General features: G+C 38.2%; 4 protein-coding genes across 4 annotated transcripts; all 4 read left to right on the top strand.

The window, feature by feature from the left end:
• LOC113508744 (integumentary mucin A.1-like) lies at positions 1-1,341 on the top strand. Its single transcript, XM_026891826.1, has 2 exons — positions 1-58; positions 551-1,341. Exons 1-2 carry the CDS (start codon positions 16-18, stop codon positions 1,339-1,341), a joined length of 834 nt encoding a protein of 277 aa, XP_026747627.1. The 5' UTR covers positions 1-15.
• Positions 1,342-4,234: 2,893 nt separating this feature from the next.
• Positions 4,235-9,557, top strand: LOC113508743 (dentin sialophosphoprotein-like). Its single transcript, XM_026891825.1, has 3 exons — positions 4,235-4,353; positions 5,717-6,490; positions 8,767-9,557. The coding sequence occupies exons 1-3, from the start codon at positions 4,314-4,316 to the stop codon at positions 9,555-9,557; spliced, it is 1,605 nt and encodes a 534-aa protein (XP_026747626.1). The 5' UTR covers positions 4,235-4,313.
• Positions 9,558-11,183: 1,626 nt separating this feature from the next.
• LOC113508651 lies at positions 11,184-12,695 on the top strand. Its single transcript, XM_026891731.1, has 2 exons — positions 11,184-11,399; positions 12,233-12,695. Exons 1-2 carry the CDS (start codon positions 11,354-11,356, stop codon positions 12,634-12,636), a joined length of 450 nt encoding a protein of 149 aa, XP_026747532.1. The 5' UTR covers positions 11,184-11,353; the 3' UTR covers positions 12,637-12,695.
• A 959-nt stretch (positions 12,696-13,654) lies between these two features.
• Positions 13,655-21,006, top strand: LOC113492248 (pickpocket protein 28-like). Its single transcript, XM_026869632.1, has 12 exons — positions 13,655-13,674; positions 14,002-14,173; positions 15,187-15,346; positions 16,614-16,805; positions 17,276-17,406; positions 17,726-17,822; positions 18,267-18,452; positions 18,863-18,953; positions 19,478-19,622; positions 19,868-19,971; positions 20,432-20,577; positions 20,881-21,006. The coding sequence occupies exons 2-12, from the start codon at positions 14,004-14,006 to the stop codon at positions 20,983-20,985; spliced, it is 1,527 nt and encodes a 508-aa protein (XP_026725433.1). The 5' UTR covers positions 13,655-13,674; positions 14,002-14,003; the 3' UTR covers positions 20,986-21,006.
• The last annotated feature ends 1,595 nt before the right edge of the window (positions 21,007-22,601 follow it).

Below are 22,601 nucleotides of genomic sequence, written 5' to 3'. Positions count from 1 at the left end.
ATAAGTGTTTATGACATGCAGTGTTCTCTATGTGTATTTATATTCATTATAATAGCAGGTAAATTAAAATAAATAAATATTTTAATAATTTAGTAAACAACGCTTTTATGAACAGCAATTAAAGAAATTGTAAAGTTACTTTTTCATAACGGTTTACTTTCGTGTATTTATCGGGATCCCCCGACTAGTTTCGGACCCAACCGGAGTCCTTAATCATGAGCTGATGCGGCGTAGCGTCATTCTTACATGAAATACTTCCGGAGTTTAATCGTCGCTTAAAAAAATAGTTTCAGGCCCTTTAGGTTGAAACACGAAACCCACAGTGCGCAACGTGTCTCGGGTTCGATCCCCGCAGAGGATAAGCAAAGTGCAGTTTTGTTGGATTTAGGCCCAACAAAAGTGTTGGTGAGATCCACGAATGTTTGTTCTGAGAGTGAGTGTCTTCGTACATATGAATTGAATGTTTGTGAATCTTGTAGTCTGTTAAAAAATAACTTAAATGATGATTCGTTCAAAAACAAACTTTAACGAAATTAATTTCCATTTTCAGCATTACCTGTAACAAAGCAAGAATCATGTCCAAACGGTACCGTTGAAGAATGTGAAGAAAAATCAAATCTGCGTCAAAAAGGGTACCGTTTCAAGACAAATGTCAATCAATACGAACAGAAAAAATACTTAGTGTTTTTGCAGCAGCTAGAACAGCATGGCGTCAAAATAAAACAAAAATCTACGGAAACAGGCCTTTTTGAACCCTTGCTTCTGGCAGATAATAAGAAACGAAGGACGAAACGTAGACTAAAAACGACAACAACCGCTTCTCCCGAATATAGCTATTATTCTGCTGATGCTTCAACTGAATCAGAATCGAATTCTGGTTCGGAAGCCGAGCCTTTTGAGACGAAACCAATAATCACCGCACCATCAACATTGCCACCCCGTCACAGGACCAAGTTCTTCGATTTTGACCAGCCATATCCGCCACAACCGAGACCTACCTATACAACGCTTGGACGATTTATATACGTCACGCAACCCAGAGCTACTCATGCTAATCGACCTACAGTAAAACTCACATATCCAACACTAGCAAGCACCACGTTTACAACTACTAGAACAACTACTACCACAACTCCTACAACTCCTGCAACTACAACGCCGATCGAAGTTGAAGTAGAAGATGATGATAGCTCATCTTCAGAAGAAAGTATTGAAACTACAACAAAGAAAAAACGAACAAAAACGACGCGCACCAAAAAGAGAACTAGAAAAACCACGCGAAAGAGGAAAGCACCGGTGACAACGGAAGCACAAAAACTTTATGTGACAACTATAATATAATGCGAACTACTCAACGCTTTAGACACGAAAACTTCCATTTTTTAAAAAAATTAAAATTGTTAATGAGAAACTTACACAAATATTGTTTGTTTATATTTTTTCTTCTCCATGCGTCGACGGTGACGGTTCAGTCGAATGCACTGTAAACTTTTAATACCGAAAATACAAATCGCTTGCAGGGCCCCGATTCTGCTATTCTACAATGGCCGATGAATGAATGACAATTGGATTAAATTTGAAATTATTCCTATTCTCTTAAGCATTTTGCCAATACAATAATTGGAAGTTAATTGTATTGACCTTAAGTGTATCGTCCCGTACTGAATTTCCAATTATTGTGTAGAAAAGTGCTTAAGAGAATACGAAAATTGATATTTTAAGCCAAATCCCATTCATTCTTCGACAATTGTAAATAGCAGAATTGGGGCCGTGGTCTGGTGGGTGACTGCTATACCGGAGATCGTGGGTTCAATTCCCACCCAGGTCAAAAGCTTCTGTGATAAGCACGATCATTTGTTCAGTGTTGTGGTGTAATTCATCCACATTGCATATGTATTTTGAAATATATAAGTATGTTTATCAGTTGTCTTGTACTCATAATACAAGCTTTGCTTATTTTGAGACTAGATGGCGTTGTAAAAAATATAATAATAATCACGTTCCTTATACGGCACGTGATTTCTATACAGACGTATTGACGGCAGATGGACTAGGGCTGTGATAGAATGGTGGCCAAGACAAGGCAAAAGAAGCGTCGGTCGTCCGGGAGCAAGATAGAGAGATGAGAAATAGTAAAGGTCTCGGAGTCTGGATGAGGCTGGCACAGATATTGGCACGAGATAGGGGAGGCCTATGCCCAGCAGGGGGAGGCCAAAGGCTGAGAACAGATGATGAAAGTTCTTTTCGAAAGCTATGTGACACAGTCTGGCCCGCAGTTAGAGGGTTTAATTTTCCACTTTCTATAACGCTTTTGCCCAATAGTGGACTAGCTCCAACTGTTGCAAGTGGCTAAAAAGGTGATAAGTGTAATTAAAGATACGTTTCTAAAATATGAAGGTGACAAAAAGTCATCATCATCCTAGCCTTTTCCCAACTATGTTCGGGTCGGCTACCAGTCTAACCGGATTCAGCTAAGTACCAGTGTTTTACAAGGAGCGACTGCCTATCTGACCTCCTCAACCCAGTTACCTGGGTAACACGATCCCCTTAGTTAGACTGGTTGTCAGACTTTTCAAGCTTCTGAATACCTGTAACGACTGCCAAAGATGTATGAATAACAGCCGGGACCCACAATTTAACGTGCCTTCCGGAACATTTAGAAACTCGTTATGACAAAGATGGTCACCAGTCTGCGGACCAACCAATGTTTTTTTTAATCTGTGTTACGGTTATTTCAGTCAAATATTTAGACAGTTTCTGGTCAATTTAGATAGCATATTCAGCTTTTAGACAAAATATAGATCTCGATGGCGTGCAATTGGTGAGGTCTATGCCCAACAGTGTTGATAATGATGAAGATGATGATGATGCCGATGTAAGTCCTGCCTTAATCGATATTAAATCTACAGTTGAACATCTAGAAATATCTAGACTTAAAAAGTACTTTTGGTAGTTAGGCTCAAGTATGACTGCATATTTGCATAAGCTGACCGACCACAGATTAAGCGACGTTTGAGGCGGTCAAACGTAGTCATCATAATGAGTTCCTTCGTGTTTCGGAAGGCACGTTAAATGTGTCCCGGCTGTTATTCATACATCTTTTAAAGTCGTTACGGGTCGTCAGGATTGAAAGTCTGACAACCAGTCTAACTAAGGGCTATCCTGCTGCCCAGGTATCCTACAATATATCCAGAAATATCCTCTTCAATACATTAAAACTCTGGGTGTATTTTGAAAAATAGACTTGCGTTGAAAAAACGACTTCAAATCGTGTAAGTAAGGTTGAATATCTGAAAACATTTCGTATAACATATGGCGTAGGTAATAGTGAAAAAGATACATGAACTGGGCTGCTTTTGTAAGACGACCAAAATATCACGGTGTATATTAATATTATAAATGCGAAAGTAACTCTTTCTGTCTGTTTCGCTTTCACGTCTAAACCACTGAACTAATTTTAATGACATTTGGTACAGAGATAGAGTTGACCTTGAGAAAGAACATAGGATAGTTTTTATCCCGGACTTTTGAAGAGTTCTCTTGGAAACGCGATATAACCGACCTCGACGCGGGCGAAGCCGCGGGCGAAAAGCTAGTAGTTTTATAATTTCCATTTAGTAATAGAATAGGTATTTGACTTAAGGCCCGATTTTTCAATCGCCAGATAACTTTTACTGACGAATATGCTTGACGTTTTGACAGCTTTTGTAAAGAAAATATGTCAAGCGGCCATATTTATTCCTCAGATAGAAATTAGCTGATAATTGAAAAATTATCTGTTTAGTAGGTCAGTCAGATTTCCAGAAATTATTGAATAAGTATTTTTCATTATTTCATGTCTTTAAAAACTATGGAAGATTAAGAGCATTTAAGATAATGAAATGTATGGTAGTGGGGGCTAGTGACATCACTTGCTAGTAAAAAGCGTACTGGTAAGTGACGTCACACGAGATTTTAAATCACTGTATCCCTTTCATTTTATGTTTACGAGATAAAAGAAGAAATACCTATCCAATATTTTTTGGAAAATCTGTCTGTCGGACTAAATAGACAATTATCCGTTGTGCATAGGCTATGCATTATAAATAATAAAAATAATAATAATTTTCTAATCAACTCGATTACTTGATTAAGATTATGCTTAATTCAATTATTGCTTAATCCAAAGAAATTAATCTATTGAAAAGGAATTTTAGATTGAAGTTGACGCATTTATAAAGATTTTTATTATATTTTTGTGCTTTCATGCTCGCCTCATAATGTTATCAATTGACAACGAAAGGCAATTTGTAAGAAGATTAAAGGCTTAAACCATGCGTTGGGTATTATGGTCATTAATAATTTTGATATCAGGTAAATAAAATAATATAATATTAAACAACTTTCCCACAACGCCATCTAGTCTCAAACTAAGCAAAGCTTGTATTATGAGTACTAGACAACTGATAAACATACATATATATTTCTAATACATACATATCTTATCTTGCTAATTTTAGTTTTGAAATGTTCGTGAAAGTCCAGGGAAGGTTTAAACGGTGATGAAATATGGAAAAGTTGCAAAAAATAAAATGTATTTTTGTCTGCTCTGTTTTCTATATACTAATATATAAAGCTGAAGAGTTTGTTTGTTTGTTTGAACGCGCTAATCTCAGGAACTACTGGTTCGAATTGAAAAATTCTTTATGTGTTGAATAGACCAATTATCAAGGTAGGCTATAGGCTATATAACATCACGCTGCGACTAATAGGAGCGTAGATACAATGGAAAATGTGGAAATAACCTAACCACGTGGACGAAGTCGCGGGCAACAGCTAGTAGATTATAATAGCCAGATAGTTAAAAAAAAGAAAGGACTAAGCCGTCGTACACCCATACTCTCAATTCTGCAGGCCAACTTTACTGCAGCGCTTGCGAAGGAGTGTTTAGATCCAAACTCGGTCTAGCCAGTCACATTAGGGCTCACGCTACGAAGTGAATTGTCGAGGGTCGCCTGTATCAAAAATAATAAGGAACTATGTACTTATATCATCATCATTCCCCTGCCCTTATCCCAATTATTTTATTTGGGGTCGGCGCAACATGTCATCTTCTTCCATACCTTCCTATCGGCCGTCATCTCACAAGAAACACTCTTTGCAGCCATATCGTCTTTCACACAATCCATCCATCGTTTCTTTGGTCGTCCTCTTCCCCTATATCCATCCACATTCATGCTTAACGCCTTCCTTACCACATGATTTTCATTCCTCCGCATTACATGCCCATACCATGACAGCCGGTTACCACGTAGTTTCTCTGTAACCGGTGCCACTTTCAAACTTCCCCTTATATACTCTATCCGCTCTCGTAACACCACACATTCCTCTTAACATTCTCAGCTCTGCTGCATGCAATTGTCTTTCATTCATCCCTTTTGTCGACCAGAACTATGTACTTATATATATATTATTATTATCGACTGTAAGGCATTAGTCACCGGGACAGCTAGCTATAGATAAATTACACCCAGTCACAGAATAAATGTCTATATTTGTTACTCTTTCACACAAAAACCAATGAGCGTTGAAAGAATTTGGTACACAGATAGTGTATAACCTGGATTAACCCATATAATAGATTTTATCCCAATTTTATGTTCCCGTGAGATATTTCCAACCTAGTTCTGAATCCACAAGTAATCAAAGATAATTTTTTAAACAAAATTTCTTTCAGTTTTGTCGAGTTATCAACAAAAAATCTCGATATGTCGCAACATAGAGGATTGCGTGCAACAATACTTGCGTCACAATCATAGGCATATAAAAAAATATGACGGGGGATCAAAACTCAAAGAAAAAGAATTGGCCTATACCAAGTTTCTGGAGAGTTTAATACAGTACGGAGTGCCTGTCCACCCGGCTGCATTAATTAAAGCCAAAAAAGGTGTGTCACCACAGACTAAGCGAAGGGGAAAGATGACCATGACAACTGACGATCCTTCGTCTTCAGAAAGATCAGATTCTGCAGCTGAGTCTAAATCCGCCCCCGAATCCGCTCCCAATTCTGAATCCGTTCCCAATTCCGAATCGGATGCCGCGAAAAATTCCGAATCCGAAAGATCTTCAAGTTCCGAAACCGATTCACCACTTGAAACAACTACACAGGATACATATTCAACGAGAAAATCAACAACCGTTTGTCCTTGGTGTGTACCGGGCGATGTTAACAAGAGAAAAACCATAACAACAACCGAACGTAATCGTTATAAACCAGGCGATTTGACATTCCCACCCATTGAGATCAGTGACGACAGTGACAAGAGTGACAACAGCGACAACAGCGACAACAGCCACAACAGCGACAACAGCGACAACAGTGTCAACAGCGACAACAGCGATAACAATGACGACAGTGAAGATACTACAACGACAATGATGACAACACCATATACGGTTTACAAAAAGGTTATGCTAACAACAACTATGGAAATGTTTACGCGATCAAGACGTAGGAGAATTAATTCGACGAATTGTGTAATATCAGGAAAAAGGGGGTCGAAAGAGCTATATTATGAAAACTGTCCGTATCTCATGCTTCCTCAATTGACTAATTTTCATGGATGATTGTTTTTTGTAGGAAAATATTAAATTGTCAATCCGAAAATACGTTTAAAAATATATAAAGCGGTAGTCTCTTTTTGAGGCCAGGCCTTTTTCATTGTACTGCAAGTATTTTTAGATTTTTCATTAGATAAAACCGAAAATCTATGTCTAGGTAGTTTTTAGGGCATTGTATTGAATTAAATATTGTGACGTGTGCCTTTGTAAAAAATCAATAAATAATTTTGAAAGAGTATTTTTTTTATTGTATAAAAATTTGAAATCTTTCATTGATTTAGTTTTAAAAAACGTTTTACAAATATTCAAGTCACAGGCATAGACACCCAAACTCAGAACAAGCATTCGTGGATCACAGAAACGTTTGTCCTACGGTGGGTCCAAGAAGTGATACGTTGCGCACAGTGCTTTTGGCGTGGTGAACGCAAGTACTCGGCTATCCGTGCACAAATATATCCCTACTAATATTATAAATGCGAAAGTAACTCTGTCTGTCTGTCTGTTACGCTTTCACGTCTAAACCACTGAACTGATTTTAATTAAATTTGGTACAGATATAGAGTTGTCCTTGAGAAAGGACATAGGATAGTTTTTATCCCGGACTTTTGAAGAGTTCTCTTGGAAACGCGATAGAACCGACCTCGACGCGGGCGAAGCCGCGGGCGAAAAGCTAGTTTTGTATATATGTTATTAAGTAAACAATTTATAATATAGACAACTTAAGTGTAAGTACTTTTTTTTTCGTGTGTTCATCATTTCACATGCATTTTAAAGTAAAGCACACAGGGGAGTATTATTTTCCGGTCGGGATTATTAGGTAGGAAAAAAAGACCAAGGGAAGGAATAAGGGTGGGTTTGAGTCAATAATAGAAGTTATTTGAAGGTTTCTCATTCAAGAAAAGGGTTCTTCATTCTTTTTTTTGAGGAGTAGTGGATTTAGGGCTGAGGTCTGCTCAGCCAGCGGAAACCCGAAGGCATTCAGTCAATTGATGATCTCCCAACCAGAAAAAAGTGTTCCATTTTAAGGCTTTGGCTGCAGAACCCTAAAAAACGGTTCGCACCCCAAAATAGGACAAGCACTTGTGTGATCCGCGTACGCTTGTCCTGAGTCTTGGGTGTATTTGTACATGCGACTTGAATGTATGTGAAACACCCCGGATTAAATTTATAAATGTGTGTCATATAAATGCTTGTCCTACGCGGGGTGTCAAACCCATAGCCCGTCGCGCAAAGGCGTGATGATTTTCACCGCTTCGTTATCCATCATGAAATTACATTAACCGAATTAAATTCCAATAAATCTATTAAAAAAACCTTGCTATAATGTTATCAGATGATTATTCATTTCTATTATTTAATTATTTTAACACCGAATAAAGATAAAACTTTCATATTCTTTTACTGACCAGTAAATTCTTTTATGTGCACGCAAGCATATAAAATTATTAATTTCTTTTATTTTTCAAGAAAATAGTTTTTTATTTTTGACATACGCATGAATATGTCAAAGTTTTGGCGCCATTTCGCTGTTTTTAAATTACAGAGAACAGATAATGAATAATTTTTCATTTTTGACATGCAGTGTGCAATATATGTATTATTAGTAGTTCTAGTTGCAGGTAATTTATTTTTTACACTCCTAATAAGTGCATAGACATAGCGAATGGACTGAGCATCACATACTCAGGTATGAAGTAAATACGGACGGCGAAGGGCGAGAGAGACAGCGAATGTGCTTCCAGTAGTTGTCTCTCTCTTGACTGACTGCCAGGAAATTACAGTTCTGCGCTGAGACAGGTATTGGCCTCATCATCGCTCTGTCTCTTTCTACAGAGCGGTCACTTTTTGGACGCTAACGCTCAGTCCATTCCCTCTATGATTAAGTGTAAGAGTATTTATAGACAACGGACATTTAATTTTGCGATATTTTGACAGTAGCTTAACTTATTATCTGGGTTATTAATAGTATATGAAAAGAGTCGAGTGTTTTTACAGTTTAAAACGACTTCAATAGGGGGTTCTCAATTAATTTTTATTTTGTTTTTAATTTTTTGTTACACTCAGCAATTCTGTGTGATCTTAAGCATAATATCATCTTCCGAAAATAGCATACAATAAACTTCAGATTATATTTTTTTATAAAAAACCTATCTTTTTAAATTCCAGTGTTTCCCTCAAATTCCGGATATCAGCAGATACTGGACCGACCACCGAGTGTCAAAATAGCCGAATATTTACAAAGCAGAAACTCTATTCGGAAAGGACCAAACAAATACAAGGAATATTCATCATTTTTAGAAGAATTAGAAAGAGACGGCGTCCATGTTTACACAAGTCGTGCTGACACAGACAACCACTCAAAAAGAAATACAACTAAAAAGAAAAGTAAACATATATTCTTAAATTCAAATATTAATGTAAATGGGTACCACACGTCATCGGGGGATATTTCTGAATCCAAATCTGAATCCCACTATTCTAAGGGTACCGAATCTGAATCACATCCTAAGTCTGAAACTGGCTCTAACTCCCACGAAACGTCAGATTATGAATCAAAATCTCAGTTAAACACCCAGTCTTTTGAAAACTCCGAACTCGCTTCTGAAATCATATCCGGATCCGGTTCAAATTCTGCTACTAAATCAGAATCGCATATCTCAGAATCACATGCTTATTCTGAATCTGACGTCCCTGAATCAGAAGTAGGGTCCAATTCCGAATCGAACCCGGAATCCGCATCCAGTTCCTACTCTGAATCCGGTTCTTATTCTGAATCCGTTTCTAATTCTGAATCCCGAGACCCAATTGTTTTCCCTGTAACTACAATTAGATATAATACAACTCCTGCGACTTTAAAACGAGCTTCGTCTAGAAAATTCAAACGTTACAAAGTCACATTTAGAGCTCGTTTAAAACATTTCGGACACGAAAATAATTGGTACTATTTTAAACAATGATACCTATGTTACTGTACACTTGTACAGTAACATGTTATCTCTGTGTCACTTGCTAAACTTAACATTAAGCATATTCGTGATTAGTAAGAGATATTTTTTTTTTCAATAATCCCTATAATCTATCTATATGCTTTTTATATATCTAATATATAAATTTCCCGTGTCACTATGTTACGAGTAGTTACCGTACTAATCCGAAACGGCTCTACCGAATTTTACCAAATTTTATATGCGTAGTCAGTAGGTCTGAGAATCGGCTGATAAGGATTGCTGCTGTTGCTGTACTGCTTAGCTTGGGATCAGATAACCGTGTGTGAGTTTTGTCCCAGGATATATTATAATCCTGACTTTTGTTACGATAGTGATTTGTTAGATCCATCTCCGCCCCCCAATAATATAAAGGTACCGGGAACGGGACCTACGTATTCACGCGGGTGAAACCGTGGGGCACAGCTAGTGATAGATAAAGCTATAATATTGGTTACAACCGTAACAAAATGGTTTGCATTGAAAAGTGCTGTCAAATGTCAATTGTCATCACCAAAATGGAGGTTGATTCTGTTATGAATTTTAGCGGATTAAAGCTAATATGAAAAAGTGGACTTTTATTTCAATATACATTTGTTTCACAAACATTCAAGTCACATGCACAAAGACACCCAGACTCAGGACAAGCATTCGTGGATCACACAAATGCTTCGCTCAATTAAAGGAGCAGTCAGATAAAAGTTAAAATATTTTTTTGGTGACTATTTTCACGAATAGGATGACGTTTTATTTTATAAAAAATGTTACTAGCTGGCTGTTAAAGCTACTACTTTGGTAGATATTTTTCAGGTAAATCGGACACAGAGATAACATGTTTTTCTATTGGTAAAAGTATTCAATATCGGTTTAGTAGATTTTGAGATTGCCTCCGTGGTCGAGTGGTGTACGCACCGGTTTCAAGGAGTCGCCTAGGTCTGAGGTCCCGGGTTCGATACCCGGTTGGGTCAATGTAAAAATTCTTCTACATTGTCTCGGGTCTGGGTGTTTGTGGTACCTTCGTTGTATCTGAATTCCATAACACAACTGCTTTAGCAACTTACTTTGGGTTCAGAACAGTGTATGTGATGTTTTCCGCATTTATTTATCTTCCTTTTTAGCATTCTATATTCAAAGAGATTATTAAGGCTGCTGTTACCGTCCATCTATGACCAAGATGTTACCTTGTGACTGTTCATGAGATACAGCGTGCAGACAGACAAACAGTTAGCACGGTTTAAAGCTAGACAGTTAAAAAATTCACAGATAAAGTATTTTTGTTGCCGCTATAACAACTAGTAAAAAATTTGAGGTTAGGGAACAGTTGCTACGGTCAGAAATTTGATGAGTTGTTTAGGTCAGATAGGCAGTCGCTCCTTGTAAAACACTGGTACATAGCTGAATCCGATTAGACTGGAAGCCGACCCCAACATAGTTGGGGAAAAGGCTATGCCGATGATGATGATGCGATTCATTCATCGGCCATTGTAAACAGAATCAGGACCTAGAGTGACGAATCTGATTCGCTCTTGACTGGGTTTTCAATTAAAAAACTATGAAGAAGATTTTTATATGTCCTTGTATTTTAGAAACACTAACCAAAGATTCGATCTCTACGCATAATCTGAAATCATGTTTTGAACATAAGAAATTTAGAAATGGTGTTTAATCAATTTCGCACTTAGTCTGAAAAGAAAATTAATTAATAATCACTTTGTACCGACCATGGCGGACTGATTGGATTTCGAAAGCATTTTGTCATAGTGCCTAATATGACGAAAGTGTATTTTATTATTAGTTTCTTTGTTTTTATTTCTGGTGAGTTTTAAATTAAGTTAAAATAAAATTAGCCTTTGTATTATCGATCATTGGATTTCTCACCATCTATGAAATAATTATACTTGGAGTAGCTCGTGGTTAAAACTGCAAAATTGATCGATCACAGGTTAGGCTACGCTTGACGCGGTCGGTGAGTAGATGGGTGACCATTATCATAACAAGTTCCTCCGTGTTTCAGAAGGCTCGTTAAATTCTGGGTCCCGGCTGTAATTTATACATTTTTGACACTCTTTAAGGGTAGTCAGAAGCTAGAAAGTCTGATAACCAGTCTAACTAAGGCGTATCGTGTTGCCCAGGTAACTGGGTTGAGGAGGTCAGATAGGCAGTCGCTCCTTAAAACCCTGATCTCCCTATGGTTGACTGGAATAGAATTCCTCAGGCATTAAGTCCGCGATTGCATTTATTTTCATGAATGTGTTACAATTGCAATAGGGATGATGACTGGGTATAAAAAGAAAAAATCTCATTAGTCCCTCAGTTAGATAATTGAAAAGTATGAGACACGTATTTTTTCCTTTTTCAGAAAAACTAGAATTGACAAAGATTAACTGCTTTAAAGTTTAGGAGAGGGGGCCTTTGACGTAACGATAGAGTAAAATTTATACTCAATCGTGACGTCACGCGTAAATTTCATTGACTGTAATTTGGTCAGTTTACGTTTTCGGGACAAATTAAAAAAAAAACGTATCCATTATTATACAAAAAACTACAAGACGGACACTGCAAAAAAAAATTGTCATGATCCCTATTTAACTAATTTCAGTAGATTTTTTCGAGATTGTCTGATTATGTCAACTAAATTTTGTTTACAGTGCTACCAACACGATCAGAATCCAAACAACTACTTAGAAAACAGATTAAAAAAACCCCAGGCAGAGACGCATTACTATACATCCTCAATGACGTATTAAGAAGCAAAAACGATGACAATTCATCACCAAGAAAATTCAAGAAGCCAGCGAAAAGAACTGCATTTTGCGAAACGAAAGTAGATTTAATAGAAAATGATAATAAGAAAATTAAATGGAAGAAATATGCTGACGATAATATAAACTTAAGGGAGGGGAATATTATACACAACTATTTTGACCTGAAAGATACTAGCAGAGACCAACTTAAGAATTTAAAAAATACGATATTAAACATGAAAATACTAGAAATTAATAATAGACATAATGGGTACACTGGGCCTATTGTTATACCCGGGTTGGGATAAGGGTATTTAACTAAATCTAAACTAATATTATAAAGCTGAAGAGTTTGTTTGTTTGAACGCGCTAATCTCAGGAACTACTGGTTCGAATTAAAAAAAATATTTTTTGTTCAATAGACCATTTACCAAGGAAGGCTATAGGCTATATAACATCACGCTGCGACTAATAGGAGCGAAGATACAATTGAAAATGTGGAAAAAACGGGGACAATTATTCATCTTTGAGGGCTTACGTTGCGAGCGCTGCGAAAACGGTTCAAGATTTTTTGACCACTCTTCAGCTTTATAAAATAAGTAAAGATAAGATGGCGGCACACCATCCACCGTCCACCTTCATATATTATGTTTAGATACTTAAAATAAGGTTAACAATTTTATTAAAGACAATCTTAATCTTGGTGTGTTTTTATTCCCAATGCAATTTTTTGTACTTATACCGGCGACGTGTTAGTTCGATCCCCGTAGGACAAGAATTTGTGTGATCTACGAATGCTTGTCCTGAGTCTAAGTGTCTTTGTGCATGTTTTAATGTTTGTGAATACCCCGCGATACAAGGACAATTTTTCATTTTAGAATTTTAACCCAAATTCTCAGAGTTGCGAATGTTTTGCCTAATATGTCTTAAAAAAATATGTATGCCACTGGATTGAACCAGCGACACGTCGCGCACTGAGTTTATCATGGTGACCTCAACCACTCGGGTCCATATAATATATGTTAATAGCTTCTTTCCAAAATCGGTTAATTGAACCCTAGTTTGACAGCAATATAATAATAGGCAACGTTCGTGTTAACATGCAATGTCGCATTTTAATTAATTCTATCCCTTAATGCACTTTTCTTGTAGTTCAATATAAAAAGATATATAAGTTATTATTTAGCATTTTCTATGGAATAATAGAATAGGAAAATATTCTTTATTGCACACCGTATATCGATGAAATTAGTAACACAGTGTCAACGGTACAATGGCGGTCTTATCGCTAATAGCGATATTTTCCAGACAACCTTTTGATGGACAGGATAAATAGAAATAAAGAGGTGATTGATGGACTATTTTACCACGTTATTATACACTCACTTTTCTGGTTGTTAGTCGTTCCGGTTGGATTTTTGCAAGTCAATTTCGAGGCGATTCCCGATAAGCTAGCAGGAGCGTCTTCACGTCAAAACGGCTGAACTGATTTTAATGAAATTTGGTACGGAGTTACCCGACACCCTGGATTAACACATAGGCCACGTTTTAAAAATCTGTGTACGTGTGTGTGTAAGTACTTGGTGTTAGATGGTAAGTAGTAGTATGGTACTAGTAATAATATGTCATATTCATCATAAAATATAATTAAAACTTTGTACATCTATTCGCAGTGATGTATTATTCAAATGACGACCAGTATCAGCGGCAAGAGCCATCGGTATTGACGCGATGGACAAAGCTGGTTGTCAGGGCTGCTCTCAAAGGTGGCAAGGATTTCTGTAAGGAGACCAGCATTCATGGATTCAACCACATCGCCGCACCAAGACGGCATTGGTTTGAACGGTAAGTAGTTGAGCTGCTGAGTTAGACAACGATCAGTTGACTGTATAGATAGATAGCCGAGTGGTGGAGGTCACCACGCCAAACCCACTACGCGAAATGTTAGTTCCATTCCCGTAGGACAAGCGTTAGTGTGATCCACGAATGCTTGTCCTGAGTCTGGGTGTGTTTGTGCATGTAAGTTTAATGTTTATGAAAGCGCTATGGTATAATAATTAAAAGGTTTTGTGCAGGAGTCGTTCCTTTTTTTAAAGGAAATGCACTTGCTGCTTGTGATTCTGTGGTTTTGTTAATATGCTGCTTGTGTGATGTGTCACGCTAGAATCCAATGTTTTAAAGTAATATAATTGTAGTTATGGACGCGTCACAGCGTACTAAACGGCGTAGAGCTTATCTCTGACCCAAATTTTTAATTTCAATTTCAAGAAGAATGTTCAAAAGGTTATTGAGAACATAAAATCCAACAAATAGTTAATACCCTATGCCTAGTACCTTATTCGTTGGATTTTATATTCAATGAACATAAAAAACCCGAGCCCACAACACAAAGTGAACCGATTTTGTTGATTGTTTACTCATTTAACACGGAATAGCTATCATTCACGCAATAGTCATCACCAGACGACCTCCGTGGTCGAGTGGCGTACGCACCGGTTTCAAGGTGTCGCTAGCTCTGAGGTCCCGGGTTCGATCCCCGGTCGGGTCAATGTAAAAATTGTCATTTCTACATTGTCTCGGGTCTGGGTGTTTGTGGTACCTTCGTTGTATCTGAATTCCATAACACAAGTGCTTTAGCAACTTACTTTGGGTTCAGAACAATGTATGTGATGTTGTCCGCATTTATTATTTATTTATTTGCCCATAAAAAAGAACAATCAAAGGCGCAAATGTGATGCTCCCTTCACCAGGTTTTTTGAAGTGAAAACTTGTTTTGCGGCTTTGTTTACTTTGCTTGTTACGTGCAACCCGTAGCTTTTTTTAAGTAGCACATTTTTTCATCACCATTTTCTCTCCAGACTTCTGTGGGTGGCAGCCACGATGCTGGCTATCTGGGGAGCTCTGGACGTGTCCATGGGGCAGCTGCAGAGGTTCAACGAGAGCCCTACAGTCGTGACCTTGGAGAAAGACTTCAGGTCCTGGCGCTACAGTCTGCCGGCCATCACGTATTGTTATAAGGTACTTTTACTAGCCCGCCACACATTCCCGTCACCGTCAAAGTCAACATTTAAACCAACGAAAACCAACGAAGCACTTAATTCGGTATGTCCCAGGGGAAAACAATTAACTGCCTTGGAACCCGCAACGAAATTAATCAGAGATAGAGAAGGAGTAAAAAAAATGTTCCATTTCCCTCCATGGCAAGCGGGAGACAAGAGAAGAAATAGGTAGTTGTAACAAAGAAAAGAGATAGAAGGTACTTAGGAAAAATTCCGCATGTTTTACAATAACAGTTTTAATGATGTGGTGAACATCGATGGCTTACGCTTAGGGAGGCCTATGCCCAGCAGCGGATGAATATGGGCTAATGATGATAATGATTGCTAGGGTGTGAAATCGTTTTAAATGTTTTTCGTTCTGTGGGGTTGTGTTTTGGGGAAAAATTTAGTATTTATAAGGTACATTTGCAAAAAACCGTTAAAGACTGTTTATCCGTCTGTCACTTCAACGACCAACTGTCACCAACCCATTAACACTCTTTTATAATTTAGAATCCTAAATAATATCTCCATAAAAGGGTTCCGTTTAAATACGGAAACATAAAAATAAATCTCATAAAACCCCTCCACCGAAGAAGAAGTGGACCATACGAAGCCGACCCGAACAAAGTTGGGAAAAGGCTAGGCCGATGATGATAAGTTTATGATTTTTACTATTGCGTTACCTCCATTTTCATTAATGGTGTATAGCATCAAAATCATCGTTAACGAGATACAGCGGTGGTTCAGTGAAAAAAAAATTAGGTTTAGAAGCCCTCAAGACTTTTGGGGACATGCAGCTGACAGCGGAGATTCATGAATAGGGTTCCGTTTGAACCCTAAATAAATAATTAAAATCAAAATAAAAAATAAATTTAATTGACAACCTCCGTGGTCGAGTGGCGTACGCACCAGTTTCAAGGTGTCGCTAGCTCTGAGGTCCCGGGTTCGATCCCCGGTCGGGTCAATGTAAAAATTGACAATTCTACATTGTCTCGGGTCTGGGTGTTTGTGGTACCTTCGTCTGAATTCCATAACACAAGTGCTTTAGCAACTTACTTTGGGTTCAGAACAATGTATGTGATGTTGTCCGCATTTATTACGTATTATTTATTACGTAAATAAATAACTTGGCCGATGATGATGATCTAGTAATGACAAGATATCGTACTTAATGTTGTAGCCTAAAGCAGTATTCTTATATTTAGGCTAAGTCTTTCGATCTACTTACTTATTAACCCACACAGAACCGCGTCGACAAAGCAAAACTACCCTCGACCATCAAGCAGCACTTCGGGATAGAAAGAGATGACGCGAGCTACCCATTCTACTCCCGCCTGGTGACCGCCATCGCCAACTCCGACCTGTTCCACCTGGAGCTGTTCCAGGAGTTCAGGGACATGGATGAGAAGGTGGATATGGTGAAGATTGCCAGCGAAGTGAGTGGGATTTTGTTTTCTGTTTCAGAGGTTGTGGTTCGGGGGAAGAAAATCATATTTGTACCTTTTTTAGTTTTATTTAAATAGTAAATAACTTCAATATTGTTTCGCCAAGTAACGATAAAATTAAAATTAATATTGACTTTTTCGAAATTATATCAATACAAAATTTACAATAAGTTTACATAATTTACAAAGCTTCAAAAAAGACATCAGATACCTTCTTATGTTTTAGAATTTAATAGAAATACGAAATCAGTGATCCGAAAAATTCACACGTCAAAAAGTACTTGACAGAAAAATGTCCGATTGTCAATTTTGTTTGTAAATCTTCAATTTTACAATCGGTTTAGAAAACATTTGTAAATCTTTTGATTTAAACGCTTTTATAAGCTTCACCTGTATATTTGTAGCCTACTTCCTAATTCATTAAAACTTTGTACACTTATTGAGGACCGTTTGCTGTTCAGGTCATGTTACCAGCTCAAATCAAGACGGTGTCTTCGGAAGGAGGTCACGTCTACAAATGGATCCCAGTCATTACGGAGGCCGGTGCCTGCTATGCTACCAACTCCTTAGCACTAGCTGATGTCACTGTCACGTGAGTAGCCTGTAACTGACCCACTGCAGGCCTCTCATATAGAGAACGAGCATTGATCACCACGCTTGTGAGCTGCCCCACGGTGGGGCGCCATTACCGAAGCTGTTAATAACACCAGCCTGTAACTGTCCCACTGCAGGCCTCTCATACAGAGAACGAGCATTGATCACCACGCTTGTGAGCTGCCCCACGGTGGGGCGCCATTACCGAAGCTGTTAATAACACCAGCCTGTAACTGTCCCACTGCAGGCCTCTCATACAGAGAACCAGCATTGAGCACCACCACCAGCCTGTAACTGTTTTAATCTTCGTTTTTCAGACGGATGCATCCTAATGACAGCAGGGAATGGCCGATATCTTGTAAATATTCGTCGCTCAGCTGTTATATTATAATGGACGTTACGACTGATGCTAACGTGAGTATAAACTTTCGACCTTAAACTAATGAACCCTATTTACCCCTTTTTCTAGACGAAAATCATGAATCCAAAGCAGAAGGACTCATCGTTCGGCTTTGGGTTGAGCGGTCATGAGATACCCCCAAATCAGAAACATAATATAGTCCGAAAGGCTTACCGTGGCCCCGGATTTTTCACCCGAAGAAACCAGACATAGGTCACAGGATTTCTATTTTTCCCACGTTTTTATGCACTTACTTTCTTGTTTGTCGTTCCGGTTTGATTTTTGCAACTCAATTTTGAGGCACTTCCCTATCGGAAGGGTAGCTTCAAACCCGATGACAATGCAATTTACAACTATAAAAACTTAAGAACCCATTTTGATAAAATTTGACTTTTAAAAACGTGGATATTTCGATTTTTTGAATCTATTAATTTATTTTCTTGTTTTGTCTTGAATAGTTCTACGTTCATTCTCCATATGATATTATGGACTTGACCCTGACGGTTTCCGATGTGTTTCTGAGTCTGACGCGGGCTACTCAGCTCAGTGTGATGGAGTCACGATGCGGGCGAGGGGTTAAGGAGCTGCAGCCGAAGAGGAGGGGGTGTCTGTACAGTGACGAGCCCATAGCCAGCGGAAAGAAGGTGGGTTGATAAAATAGTATCTAGTCTTCTCATCATCATCCTAGCCTTTTCCCAACTATGTTGAGGTCGGCTTCCAGTCTAACCGGATTCAGCTAAGTATTAGTGTTTTACAAGGAGCGACTGCCTATCTGACCTCCTCAACCCAGTTACAGACAACACGATACCCCTTAGTTAGACTGGATGTCAGACTTTCAAGCTTCTTACTACCTGTAACGCCTATCACAGATGTACGAATAACAGCTGGGACAGCTAGTTATACATTTTTAAAATTCTCGTGTCACGGTGTACGAAATTGAAGTCCTCCGAAACGGCTTGGCCGATTCTCATGTATTTTCGTGCAGGTTTGAGAATTGGTCATCTATTTTTCATACTACGTTGTTCGTCTATTAATATGATGTGTCTTTCCTCAGGTGTACAGCACTAACACGTGTCGGCTCACGTGCAGAAGCAGACTGGCGCTCGCTAAATGTGGATGTATACCTTTCTATTACTTCTATGAGGGTAAACGAACTGAATCCTTACCTTCTTCTTACTTTTAAGACTGAATTTGCTTGTTTTATCTATCCCACTGTGTCGCATCGCTGGGCAAAGGTGTCCCCCAAATCATTCCACGAAATCCTGGGCCACATGGAACCAGCCCAAGCAGTAAGCGTTGAGGTCGTCTTTCCACCGCTTCCTAGGCCTCCCACGGCGACGTCGTCCATTCGCTGTCTTCCATTGTGTGGTGACTTTTGTCAAGCAGTTGTCCATGTGGCTGATGTGACCCGCCCAATCTCATTTTAGCTTAGCGCACTTCTTTCTAACATATTTTATCAAAGTTTTGAATTCGCTTAGTCCCTGTTCGCTTAGTGTAGCAATGATATGCGTTTCCAAGTTTCGGCAACAATACGCGAATGACGTCAGCCGGCGATTAGGTTTAGTCAGTAAGAGTTTGACACTACCCGTCCTCTCCCCCGAGTGGGGCGGGTATCCATGAGGATTCCCCCACCTTCGAAAAAAGGATAAGACCCCTATTCCCTCCACAGCTGGTCCACAATGCACCCCAAAGGGCATGTGGTGTCTCGCGGCCTACGCTCAACAGCTGACCACGAACAATGGGGAGAAGTGCGCGTGCGCACCACAATGCATGGACAGTATTTATAAGGAAATCAGCGTCAATGATCAGATCTGGTGAGTTTGTAATCATTTTTCGTAATTCACATCCAACTTTTATATGTATTTGAAGATAAATTACCCACCCAGACACAGAACAAATGATCGTGCTCATCACCTGGCGCTGGAGCTGGCGGGTCACGAGTTAAACTGGTTTCACATCATTCAATAATAAGTCATTCTCAGGATAGCTTCTATCAAAATACAGCTGGTACTTTAAGTAAAGTTCTTGGTGAACAGTACCTATGTTTCTGTTTGTCCAGGGACCGACTTCCCTTCAAGCTCAGAGGCTCAGTCAAGTTCATAGTGCAAGCTCCGAAGACACGTTACACCAGGGAGATTGTATTCCACTTTCAAGATCTTGTAGGTGAGAGAGTAAGGGGTTTTCATTCAGCTGTCTAGCCATCGCACAGTTTATAACATGGTGACGAAATGGTTACCGTGGCACCGGTACCCGAAGGGCAAAAGAAAGAACAATCGTAGGTTTTACTCAACCCAAAGTAGAAAATCTATTCTATTTCTGTTTTTTCCCTCGTTTTTATACACTCACTTTCTGGTTTGGCGTTCCGGTTGGATTGACCTTGGGTTGGCAACTCAATTTTGAGGCACTTTCCGATAAGCTAGTAGGCTGAAATTTTCAGGGTAACTTCAAACTCGATGACAATGCAATTTACTACTTAAGAAACGGCTGGGCGAATTTTGATAAAATTTATATGGAGTGACTTTTAAAGACGTGGGTTTTAAGATTTTTTAATCAGTATCTTATAATCTTTATAATCTATTTTCCGCGCATTAAGTAAAATAAAATTATTTCATTCACATGACAGTATCATTTGGAGGAGCTGCGGGATTGTTTCTAGGAGCGAGTTTCATCAGTTTCGTGGAAATCCTCTTTTTCCTTCTCACACGAGCGTTCAGACTGTTTGCTGGAGACAAACCTTTAAGAACAGAAGAGAAGAAGCCAGCGATACAGGTATCTTCTTGGTATATCTTTTTAGTATTATAAACGCGAAAATTTGTATGTATGGATGTTTGTTCCTCTTTCACGCAAAAATCATTCAACGGATTTAGACGAAACTTGGTACACAGATAGTTAGACAAGCGTTTGTGTGATCCACGAATGCTTGTCCTGAGTCTGGGTGTTTTTGTGTATCTATATGTGAATTGAATGTTTGTGAATCCTCTCGAGCATAAATTCCATAAATAAATCGCATAAATTCCTTAGTGCGGGAGTTGTTTAGGTACCTTGAAAAATAACTAAAATAATTGGTTTCAGGTGAAGAAACTATACATACCTTATGAGACTCAACGCATTAAGCATCTGACTTCAATTCTCGATGGCCAGAGACAATATGAAGATTATATTGTTAAATTAAAATAACAGTCTTTTTCGTACGAGTGACGTCACCGGTCACTTACACGTACCTACTATTTTTTTGGCTAAGTCGTTACGTCACAAGATCTCAATTTTTAGCACTTTTAGTCATAATAATATATTCCACAACTTTCACACAACGTCATCTAGTCTTTATGCCTTAAGTAAAGTAGCTATTTAACTTAATATCGGTTAAGTCCGAGTCCTATTGAAAGTAAAGATAAACAAATTGTTTTGGAGACAAAACAATTTGTTCACATAAATACTTAGACCTTTGTTTAGTCCTAGCTACCGCATTAGGTTAAGTAACCTGTAATGGTAGATTAGTGTGATAGTTAAATAAATAAATAAAACAATTTATGATACCCACCCTCAAATTTATTTTTCTCACAACGACCAACAAATTAATGACCGTAACAACATCGCTTAACCTAGGTCTACATTTTTAGTATTTGTTGTTATAACAGCAACATAAATACATCATGTATAAAAATGTCAACTGTCTATCTATCACAGTTCATGAGATACAGCCTAGTGACAGACGTACTGTCAGACTAGCCGCTGCCCGCGACTTCGTCCCCGTGGGTAGAAGATATAAGTTATGATTTATACCTGCCCTGTTTTTTCCATATTTTCCATTGTATCTTCGCTCCTATTAGTCGCAGCGTGATGGTTTATAGCCTAAAGCCTTCCTCGATGAATGGTCTATTCAACACAAAAAAATAGTTCAACTCAAATCAAAATCAACTGCCTTTCTAACACAGTTGCTCGCACGGAGGACGGATCCTCAGTTATATGGTTCCAATTTTGCCGTCTAGCTACAGAACTTCAAAAAGCATATTATCACCCCAATATTACCAAAATTTACCCCGTATATAGACAATTTACCTCCCCTGCATGCTACTTCACACGGGCAGCTGTTGTTTGACACGCGATACGGTGTAATTAGGTCACTTTGTAATCAATACTTACGTGTAAGAGGGCTAATAATGCTGCAATTGGACAGTATTACGTATGGATAGGAATTGAATAGCATGGATGGCAATTGGAAGCAAAAAAAATGTTTAAGATTGCAAAATAGGAAATAAAATGATAAAAATAAAAACTGGTTAAGAAATGGGGATAGATGTTGCCTATTTTAGATTTTTTTAAAGATTGAAGAAGGAAAGTTGTTTTTTTTTATTATTTATCTTGTACAGGACCATCATAGTCTGCTATTGGTAAATTTCAGTATTTTTTTTCAGTCTAGGAAAAGCTTTGCCTAGCTATAGGACAGTCACAGGCTGGTTATTATTTTAGGAATATTAAATATGTTCCATAGTGTGTGTAAGATGGTATACGTATAGATTGTAAAGGCTAGCTGCGCTTTTCAAATTTGACCCTAAATCTCTTCACATAAAAACCCTTTGCATTGAATTAAAAATAATAAAATACATTAAAATCTATTCTTTATTGAGCATTCAGTATTTTATTTACAATTGCCTTACTTTTAAGTTTTAATAATATTCAACTAAAACATGACTTATTTAAAAGTTCTTCCATTTACATACAATAAAATTTTAATACAAATTTTGTTTTAAGTAATTCTATTAAATACAAACTATTAAGTGTGTTTTGAGCAT

Source organism: Trichoplusia ni, chromosome 3 (assembly GCF_003590095.1).
Source record: "Trichoplusia ni isolate ovarian cell line Hi5 chromosome 3, tn1, whole genome shotgun sequence".
NCBI lineage: Eukaryota > Metazoa > Arthropoda > Insecta > Lepidoptera > Noctuidae > Trichoplusia > Trichoplusia ni.
The sequence above is the reverse complement of the archived record's forward strand: the minus strand, read 5'-3'. Positions and strand labels throughout refer to the sequence as shown.

Bases quoted from the DNA above. Each gene is read 5' to 3' on its own strand.
- LOC113508744 (XM_026891826.1), top strand. From the start codon at position 16: ATGCAGTGTTCTCTATGTGTATTTATATTCATTATAATAGCAG. The intron at 59-550 runs GTAAATTAAAAT...TTCCATTTTCAG, and splicing joins TATATTCATTATAATAGCAG to CATTACCTGTAACAAAGCAA.
- LOC113508743 (XM_026891825.1), top strand. From the start codon at position 4,314: ATGCGTTGGGTATTATGGTCATTAATAATTTTGATATCAG. The intron at 4,354-5,716 runs GTAAATAAAATA...AATTTCTTTCAG, and splicing joins ATTAATAATTTTGATATCAG to TTTTGTCGAGTTATCAACAA. The intron at 6,491-8,766 runs GTAGGAGAATTA...TTTAAATTCCAG, and splicing joins AATGTTTACGCGATCAAGAC to TGTTTCCCTCAAATTCCGGA.
- LOC113508651 (XM_026891731.1), top strand. From the start codon at position 11,354: ATGACGAAAGTGTATTTTATTATTAGTTTCTTTGTTTTTATTTCTG. The intron at 11,400-12,232 runs GTGAGTTTTAAA...TTTTGTTTACAG, and splicing joins TTTCTTTGTTTTTATTTCTG to TGCTACCAACACGATCAGAA.
- LOC113492248 (XM_026869632.1), top strand. From the start codon at position 14,004: ATGTATTATTCAAATGACGACCAGTATCAGCGGCAAGAGCCATCGGTA. The intron at 18,453-18,862 runs GTGGGTTGATAA...GTCTTTCCTCAG, and splicing joins CCATAGCCAGCGGAAAGAAG to GTGTACAGCACTAACACGTG. The intron at 20,578-20,880 runs GTATCTTCTTGG...AATTGGTTTCAG, and splicing joins AGAAGAAGCCAGCGATACAG to GTGAAGAAACTATACATACC.